A 10,659-nucleotide genomic window follows, 5' to 3' on the forward strand; every position below is an offset into this window, starting at 1 on the left:
AGAGAAGGTTAGAACATATATATTGATTAATCATATTAAAATATATAAATATTTGTGAACCTTGTTGAAAATAAGGGTAACCTTGTTGAAAAGGTATTAAACTAATACTTTTATTATGCTCTTAAACATCCTAAATTCTTCAATAAGGGTAACCTTGTTGAAAAAGCTTGTGGTAAAGAACAAATATAGAAAATTGAGCTCTCTCTATGATTCTTTGGATAGTAGATAACTTAAGAGAAGGTTAGAATCTACAACATATTGATTAATAGTATTAAAATATATAAATATTTGTGAAGGAGTTCTAGACATAATTAATATATTGTATGTGGAGAATAAATTGTACTTGATAAATTAATTCGTAATAAGAAGGAGAAAGTAAAATGCAAACACAACAATCAATAGAAAACCATATTATTATGTTAATCTTGTAACCAAACAAGAACATTGTCTACTGATAAGCAACTCACCATACAATTGATAATAAATACGTAGCAATTTCTCAAGTTTGTTCCTTATGCAACACACTGCAGGATTATGTAACCACTCATTGCTTATAATCTAAACATAACCCATGATCTCTATTCCTAATATTGAAATATTTCATTTTGTATAGTTAGTGGGTATGGAATATTAGTGGTTATTGGTGCAGAGTTAGTAATCACAATGTTCTCCTCTACCTGCAAAACAAACTCTTCATTGTTAGACCAAATAGCTAAAAAACAAAAAAAAATCTGATAAAAAAGTTAATAATCTTTCATTAACCTTATCTTGAAGATATTGATTTGCAGCCTTCAATATTCCTTCCTATAAAATTAAATTCACATATAATAATCTCAAGAAAAAAAAAAGGAATGTGAAAATTAATGAATGCCTCATAAAAGAAATATCCTAAAATGGTTGATTACGATGATATATTGAATCCATATTTGAATTAAGTGAGGGAGAAAAGAATTGAAATTAAGCTCATGACCAATCGAGGATAATCATGTTCTCTTTCCATTTAATTAAGCTAAAAAGTCATTGGTAAAATTTATTAAATTGCTATTAATAAAATCGCTATTGGTTTGGTGTGTCCTCATAAATATTTTTAGTGAGTAAATATTTGAATTGAGGTATCTTGTCCAAGTAAGGATCGAGCAAGAGCATTTTCTTCAAGGCCAAGGGTGAAAAATAAATATTTTTGAATGAATATGAAGAAACAATATAGATTATCGGTCCTGAAAGTGATGTAAAATAGATCGATAGGCTAGAAGCATATGAGTAAAAGTAGCCCTAAGAATAATAAGGCTAAATAGGCAACTAGCCTTTATATATGCTCTATAACCTATGGTTGTTCGTAAGATTTGCAATCAAGCCCTTTTAAAATAAAAATCTAATTCCATGGTAATTTTTTAGGTATTTTTACTGTTCAAGCAACATATATTGCCGCCAACTGCTAGGATTTTCCGCATTTATCTTACTTTGTTATTTATCTATTTTTTTAATGTTAATTGCATATGTAATCTAGCAAGTTCGTTTTGTAATGATTTACTCAATATCAATAAAATATTGATGTGTGAAATCTTCTAAAAAACTAGCATCGTGTCTTTACAAATCTTATAATTGTAGTGGTTTATCAAAACTATAAATACAAAGAAACAAATCCCTAAATCCCTAATTATCATTTATTATTTCTTCTCGTGAATTGAGGTAGAAATGAGTATTTTTCACAAACATAGGTGTAAATATAAGAGTTTTGCCTAAATGTTTTAATAACTAGGGCTCTATTGAGGCTGGATTTTGTGTACCCAGATGAAATCTATAATTTTGGTTAGGTCAAAGGTAGGCTATCCATATCAATATTGGGTAATTGATCAATATTTTTCTTCACACAACCAGACATAGGTGTTTTGACCTCATTTTTAGAGGTTATGATCTCAATATATCTCCTACATATTTAATTGTACATAATAATTAGTAATTTGTAGTGAAATTCCCAATAGATCCTTCTATCATGTCCCTAATTTGTGGGGGTTTTTTCTTAAATTTTTCTAATATTAAAGACATAATAAGTATAATTGAAAAAAGTAAAGATGTAGGTGACAAACACTTATGTACAAGGACAAATTAAACTATTTATAAAATAAAAAAAACAAAAATTGATGCAAAATGCTCCAATTCTTCTTCTTCTTTTTCCATTAAAAAAAGGTTTTAAATCCATTTTCCCACTACTCACACGCAAACACATTTTATACGTAAATAAATTAACAAAATGAAATCAAATATATAGCAAAAAAGTAATTTTGGAAAGTACTAAATATATAGTTATGTTAATACCTATAGTTAATTAGAAAATGGATGATTGAGTACTAACCTTGTTCCTCAGCTGTTGAATCTCTTTAAACATGATGTCCATCTGTGTGCCATTAATTAATTAGTTAAACTTATGAAAAGTATAATTATTAAAAGCTCAAAGAATAATAAATTTGGCTTAGAAGTATTTACACCTTGGTTGAACGAATTTGATAAATCCAAATTTCAAGATGTTTTTCAAGTTCAATCAATTCATCTAAGGTCATTTCAGCAGCACGCCCTCCAAACATGTACCTGTAATCCAAATTAATTTCAAGATGTTATATCTCTTTGATACAAATATTCTTTTTACATCCTTTTTTTTTTATTTTTTAACATAAGATTTCATATGTTGTAGCTTGAAAGAAAAAAAAATCATTTTCTACATCATAAGTGAAAATTTTGTAATTTATAGATACTCAATTTTAAAACATTACGTATTAAACTAGCAATACACACACAGTGCAATATGCTTGTTTTTGTGAGCTATTTTTTATTATTATTAGAGGAAATGACTTCACATATTATTTTAGGAGTAGTACCCAATCTATCTTGATATATTCAATATACTGTATAAACATCTAGCCTTTTTTATTTTTTTATTTAACTTTATTTTGGATATATTACACAATATACTAAAAGGGCTTAGTCTCTCTGTTATTGTTTACATAGACACAAAGTATTGTGGATTGGAGTAGTGTAATCATAACTCAGCCCTTAACACAAAGAGTTGTAAGGGTAACGAGGGAGGAATGAGGTTGTCTTTTTACTGGGGTGCATTTGGCATTGAAAAGATAGTTGGGGAGAAAATAATCAGCATAAGTTTTGGTGGGGCTGCAAGCCATGGGGAGTGGGCACCTGGCACAAGAGCTGCCCACGTAAGGACAGATGTCTGGCCCTTGCGGGGCAAACCCGAGCACCACATGGCTATGACAGCCCCAACGCCACCTAGCGCTCGGGTCTTGACAAAAGGCTCGATTGACTATGACAGCCCCAACGCCACTTGGTGCAAGGGCAGTCCAAGCGCCAAGTTTCCGCTTCTCATTGTTATTATAATATTATTACTTATAAGAAAAATATTAATATTTACACCACAACTCATAATATTTTTAGTATTCATACTATTAATTATAAAAAAATATTATTATTTTTAGCACAAATAATACTATCTTTTATATGAATTTTTTAAATTTTAATAAAAATAATATTATTTTTAACGCAAATACTATTCATTATAATAAAATAATAATATTTGTAACACCAATTATACTATTTTTAAGAGTAATATTTTTAATTATAAGAAAAATTAAAATATTTATAACACAAAATAATACTATTTTTTTATATTAATACTTTTAATTATAATAAAAATTAAAATATTTATAACTCAAATAATACTATTTTTTATAGTAATACTTTTAATTATAATAAAAATTAAAATATTTAAAATCCTTCATCAAGACCCAATAGAATTAGGTCACACAAGACCTATTAAGCTAAGGTTATGACGTTGGATCCAAAACAATCGGTCCTGCCTCAAACCCAAGATTATCGGGCCCTCACCATGACCCAAGCGTGCTGGCTCTCCCCAAGCCACCCTATCGGCACATAGTGCTCGGGTTTGGTTGCTAGGGAAAGGTCGCCGAGTACCACGTGGCACTAGGGTAGACCAAGTGTCAGGTGTCTACTTCCATTATTATTATAATATTATTACTTATAATAAAAATAGTATTATTTGTGTTATAATTATTTTTATTTTTATTATAATTAATATTATTAATAAAATAATTAAAAATTTTGAAAAACAATTATTATTAATATTAAAAATATATTATTTTTTATATTATAATTTTTTACAGTAGTTTTTATAAAAATAAAAAAATGAGCCTGATGCGTAACGCGGGCATCTAACTAGTAAAATCTAAACTTCATCATATACAAGTCATATGATACACTTCTATTAGTTTTGATGGTGAAATCTCACTAAAGGATATATTACAAAGTATGACAACTTTTAAAAGATAAATGGGATGTAATTAAACATATAAAGATAGATTGGATTGTCCAAAAGAATATGTAAGGCAATTTTTTATTATTACTATGTATTATAAATAGATTGATCTTTTACATCTATTCTAAGGACTACGACATATAACTTCTTTTTCACTTCAAAGTAGTTATTTAATTGTTTTTTGTCTCAAAAAATATCAAATTAATATATTTTTAGATGTTTTTATATGATTTTGATGTGCTGATGCGATATATATATTAAATTGAAAATTATTTTTAAAAATATTTTAACCACAAAATCAAACACATGATTCTATATGCTTTCAATGTAGCTAATTCATGTTAAGTACAAGTCACTTCAATAATCCATTAGACAAGCACAACTATAAATATAATTGATACAAACCTCAGTTCTTTTTGCAATATTTCAATCTCTTGCTTCAACATGTTGATCTCTTCCTTCACATCCTGATTATAGATTATTTTCCCATTAATGAAAACATATTTAGAAAAATAGATAAAACACATACTTTTAAATATCATGACTACATTTAATAAGACAGAAGTCAAATCATAGAATTTTTATAACTTATGGAGCATTCAAAGACAGAAAAACATATAATTAACATGGAGATTGGTTTCAATTATTTGGTGAAATTTAAAATAACAACTAAAAGATTAACAAGAAAAGAAAATAGAAGAGAAGAAGCTCCAAAAATATTATACAAAAAATAAAATTGTCTTTATGCCAATGCCACTTTGATTTAATCTCATAAAAGTTAATCATAATTAATTCTAAAGTTAATATAAGAATTGTTAAGTATGAATCGTTAAATATAGATGTTCTATTTTCTGCTTTAATTATTGCTTCATCAAAGGTATAGCAAGAAGAGTGGTATTTTGACAAAAGCTAGCTAGGAGGATGTCAAATGAAGAAAAATCAAACTGCAATTTTGAATAGAATTGAGAGCCTAATTATACTCTCATTTTATCTAAAACTAAAGAGACAATACAGATTTAAGGTTAAATTAAATTATTATTGGACGAATATGCATAAAAATTAAGCCTAGGGACATAATTAAATTTTTAATAGGTCAATTTGATTTAATCATGGGCTAAATTAAAGTTTAATTATATTTAAAAAATAATTTGGGTTCAATTGAAAGGATTTAATTAGGTACAAGGACTTAATTATACTTTAAATTGGTTAAATTAATTTTATTAAGGGTTTCATTGGTGAAAAATTAAGTTTTGAAGCCCAGTTTTAGCTTAATTGAGAATATTGGAATATTAGGAGATTAAATTTAATTTTTACCAAGTCAATTGGTTCAAATCATGGGTAAACTCATAAGAAAATTAAAGTTTTCGGGTCAATTAAGGACTAAATTCTATAAATTTGTAGTCAATGATCATTTTGCAAAAGGCGTTGAACTATGGAGAGTTAATTGATTAAAATCAGGGGTGAAATTAAAGGAAAATTAAAAGTTTAATGGTCAATTAAGGGTCAAATTACACAAATCAATGAACAAGGACCATAATGAAAATGGTGGTAAATTTGAGGTTGACATTGAAGTTCGATAAGGGAAAAATTGCATGAAATTGAAAGTTCAGTGTCAATTAGGGGTGCAATTGAAAGAAATTAAAAGATAGAGGACCAAATTGAACTCTGGCTAAATTTCTAAATTAAAACTCTAGGAACCAAAACAAAGTAATTTCATTTAAATAAAATGAAATGTTTTGACCAAAACGATACCATTTTAAACAGTAAAAAAAAGGAACCAGACGATGCGTCGTATGGTGACTATTCATCATCTTCTTCAGTTAAGTTAGAAAAAGCTGCTCTAGTGGCCTCCTTTCCAAGGCGTTTAATGCTTCATCTCTCTAACAAATTGGACAAAATTTGCACGTAAATGATGGTCTAATATCTTACTACACCTCAGCACGGTCTGTTCTAGCCGATTGACACCACAACGATTGCGACACCACCTCAAAGTGACTAACCCGACCAACCCCTTTCTGCAGTAATTTTCTCAGGCTATAATGGCCACTTTGAGCCAACAATTGAGATCCTTTCAAGTCGAATTAAGGTTCAAGATTTGACATAATTAAAGATAAAATATTATTTTTCCACCCCTTATAAATCAGGTCGAAAGCTAACAAAAAACCAGCCTTAATTCCCCTAGTATTTTATCTATCATTATCATTTTCTTTCTTCTGCTTTGTTGTCATGACTTCAGCTTCTTCCACTACCATTACCTCATCAACAACGTGACCGTCGATGGCCCAACACCCTTACCACTCCATTTTCTCACCGGCAACAGGAGTAACCATCTTGAGCTCCTCCCTTCTCCCTTGCACAATAACCTCTGTAATCCTTTTCTTTCCAGACCAAAAATGATCGCAGACCTTTGACCTCTAGTCACCGGCAAGAGCAACAACTCAAACTAACCAACAATTGCCACCATTATTTCAGTTTCTTCCTTCTCCAGCATTGGCATTAGTAACAACTCCAACCATGCCGACTGCTTTTTCTTCTTCTCCTACTAGTAGCCAACACCGCCCACTAGCACCTTGACCAATGCCTCCTTAGCCGCTAGCCAAACCTTCTCCTCATAGCTGAAGCCTCCATGCCAGGTAACTTTTCCCTTTTCTCCTTCTTATTTTCCTTTCCTCCCACCATCATCACCCTGCATGCAAAACAAGACTTTGTTTTGCATGCATGTATGCAAGGTGCAAAAATAATTAACCTTTTAAGTTAGGTTGGACCCATGTAAGGTACAGTGTACTAGAGGTGATGCGTCTTCTCCTTGCACAACTAGTTTCTTACCTAAACTCTCGCAAATCATAGGTTTCCTAATAGCCATAATACTAGGTAGCAACTCCTAAATCTTATAATCATAATTTTATGATTAAATCTAAAATTTTTCCTAACACAATACCTCTTAGGAGGCAAATAGCATGTTGTTCGATGTTGCCTCGCGATAATTGATATCATGAAAGCTTTGTAAGATGTCTTGGAAGCAAATAGTTAAGAAGAAGGATTGGGGTGGTCTTGGTATGGGCTCTCTGATTGAAAAAAGAAAAAGAAAAAGAAAAAGAAAAGAAGTCATGCTCTTCAAATCACTTTGGAAACTAGGAGAATTATATATATAAGGCTCTCATGAGTATTTAAATAAGAAGTATACGCCTACTTTTATTAATGGACTTATCTTTTATTGTTCTTTATTAGAGACATGAAAAGACATCTCTTAAATTGTTAATTCTTTTAACCCTATTTGAAATTCCTTATGAAAAAACTATTACTTTAAACTAAGAGATGGGATAACAATTCTATTTTGGTTAGATTGCTAGTTAGCTGAAACACCTCTAGAATTCTTGTTCCATCAGCCTTTGCTTTGTCTCGAGATCCAAGAATAACAGTTGTTGATTATGTGTTATAGATAGTAACACCATTGTTAGGCAGTACACATGGAAAAAAAAATTACGACAAATAGAAATAATTCTAGTTGGTGATCCTTTTTATATATATATATATATATAATTAACTTGATTTATGGTTTCCTCACAAAGCATACATAATAGACAATTAGCCTCAGTAGAATCAAGAATGTCTCTTTTAACCAAAATTCCCTTGTGTTAATTTTGCCAAGAATGGCCATCTAAAAGAAGACTTCAACCATAGAAGGAACTAGCCCTATCGGAAACCCAATAAAAGAGATGAGGAACTAGCCCTATCCGAAACCCAATAAAAGAGTTGTAGTTATTTGCAAAACCATGTAGGGGCATGTAAGAAACTTAGAGATTTAACTGAATATTCACCATTGTTGTGATGTTTCCAAATTAGCCTATATATCTTTTGTTTCTTCTTTCAAAAACACCATTGGTAGTTTCTTATAAAGGTCCTCATTTAGCTTTAAAGGAAGTTGTTATATTGCCTTATAATTTTGACATGAAAGTTTGGAAGAATGAGTTAAATGGTTGTTGTTTCAATGAAATTAGGAAGTACAATCATGTGGAAGGGTATTGCCCCATCAAAAATTGATATTTTTCTTTGGGTTTTGGTTCAAAACAAACTGTGTACAAAAAGATTTCTTGGAAATAGAAATTTTATTCGCCATAAGAGTGCAATTTGTCATTTTTGTATTGTTGATACAAATTTGGTTAGTAATATTTTTCTACCTTGCATACATATATGGATTTTGTGGAACAGGTTTTTGAACTAGTTAGGTTTTCAATGATGCATGCCAGAAAATACTGGTCAAATGTTAACCTAGTGGAGTGGTATTGTAAAAGAAAAACTTCAAAATTGTTCTACTTTATGGAATATTTAGGGGTATTTGGCTAGTTAGAAATAAGATGGTATTTAACGATCAATTACCAGATTAAAATTCAATATTTAATAATTCTCCACTGTCTTGCTCTTTGATTAAAGGCTTTTAAAGCTAACTGTGTGTATAAGTATGGATATTTTTAGAGGCCTAGAGAGAATTTTAGAATGGATCCATTCATTAGAACATTCTCATCTGTTTTACTTCATTCTTTTTAATTTCTATATAACCAAGACAATTTCTCTCTTGTTTTCTAATTTGTCATCTCCTTATTTCTTTGATTACTATAAAAAATATATATATAAGACAATGACTACGAAATTAATAATGGTGGGGCATTATAGCCATCATTGCTTTGAATCACTATTATGAACACCATAACACTATTAGGGTTCTCCAAATTCATTAAATGAGTAACTATTATGAATGATATTTAAAACCATGATCCAATTAGTTGATGTACTATCTATTGTTACCAGTGATCATCACCCCTACATCATCCCAAACTTGTATAGTTCATAATAGAGGTATGTAGACAACTTGGCTCGACTATTCTTTTCCAATTTCCATACATACAACCCCTTCCACTCACTAATCTGGCTTAGAGTTTGCCATAAAGTCTGAGCATGGATTTATTTTCATCTAACCTAATAAAGTCAGGAATCAAAACCGAGACATGGATCTAAGTAACTCAACTCGAGCTAGATCTCGACGACACTAGCTTAACCTAATTACCCTATCAAAAAAGAGGTTCAAAAGTGTAAATAAGGATGTTTGGTCGTCTAGCTACGATGAGAATGGGAATATCTTCATCACCAACATTGCGCATAAATTACAAGGGTATATTTCTGTAAGTATGCTTTTACGACCATTAGAACCAGCATCTGATGCTGAAGAAGCTTTTGAATAAGAATACGAAGATTATGTTTGTCTATTTGTTATCTACTTTTGCATGCATTCAATATAGTTATTTAGCTGTATAATTAAAGAGAGAGAGAGAGTTAATTAGATTACATACCATATCAGGCTGGGTCTCAATGGCAGCTGGTTCAGGTTGGGTCCCTCGGCCGGACTTCATGTACCTCTCAATAAGCCCTTGCATGGTTCTTAAACAATAAAGAAGAGAAAAAGTAACTCTCTAGAGATGTGTAAAAACTTTAAGAAAAGCTTATGAAGAGTAAATTATATCATATCTAACGCGTCACTCATGAGGAAAAATGTCCATAATTTCATGTAAGGTTGCATGCATAAATCGACACATGTTTTTCGTTCGTGCAAGCAAATATATGAGTGTGATCACACATGTATATGCATGCAATATTGTTTATGTGAATGGAACGGAGAGGGAGGGGAGAGAGAGGAAGAGAGAGACCCTTTGGTGGCTAGTTCGTAGAGCTTTCCATGGGCGGAGAAAATGAAAACTCCAATTTCAGCATCACACAGCACAGAGAGCTCCTTAGCCTTCTTAAGGAGACCAGATCGGCGCTTGCAGAAGGTAACCTGCCTGTGTACAGAGTTCTCAATACGTTTCATCTGAACCTTTCCGCGAGCCATTCTTGATCTTCTTTCTGATTATTATTTTTTTAATTATTGGAAGTTTTTTGAAAGCTTCCCAACAGACAACCGTACACTAGTTTGGACTAGCTTAAGGTTGCTGCAATCCTCCCTTCTCTCAAGGAGTTGTCGTCCTACAATTGCTTCTCTAGTATGGCCGCTTCAAAACTTATATATTCTCAAAAGAGAATGGGAATCCATGTCGTGCAGCTGCCTTTATTCTTCACTTAATAATATCTATTAATTCAGGGTGTTTTAGAGATTACATCGAATCATGTTTTGGAAAAAAATTAAACTTTTTTTTCAAATTAATTGTGTTATATTTTTAAAACACTAATGTCAAAATTAAAATTTAAAAATTAAAAACATATTATTAGTTAGAATTTTTAAATTGAAACCATTCTATCATAATTAATAATAATGAATTTAAATAATA

At 30.6% G+C, this 10,659-nt stretch overlaps 1 protein-coding gene across 2 annotated transcripts; it reads right to left on the reverse strand.

The window, feature by feature from the left end:
• Positions 1-561: 561 nt before the first annotated feature.
• LOC133669612 (agamous-like MADS-box protein AGL12) lies at positions 562-10,370 on the reverse strand. 2 transcript variants are annotated; one of them, XM_062089811.1, is made up of 7 exons: positions 10,042-10,370; positions 9,688-9,775; positions 4,748-4,809; positions 2,487-2,586; positions 2,354-2,395; positions 763-804; positions 562-677 (listed from the first exon to the last, which is right to left on the reverse strand). In XM_062089811.1, exons 1-7 carry the CDS (start codon positions 10,221-10,223, stop codon positions 585-587), a joined length of 609 nt encoding a protein of 202 aa, XP_061945795.1. In that variant the 5' UTR covers positions 10,224-10,370; the 3' UTR covers positions 562-584. The 2 variants fall into 2 exon arrangements, with proteins under 2 accessions (XP_061945795.1, XP_061945796.1); XM_062089812.1 differs by lacking the exon at positions 763-804 and having other exon boundaries at positions 569-677.
• Positions 10,371-10,659: the final 289 nt, after the last annotated feature.

Source organism: Populus nigra, chromosome 12, assembly GCF_951802175.1.
Source record: "Populus nigra chromosome 12, ddPopNigr1.1, whole genome shotgun sequence".
Taxonomy (NCBI): domain Eukaryota; kingdom Viridiplantae; phylum Streptophyta; class Magnoliopsida; order Malpighiales; family Salicaceae; genus Populus; species Populus nigra.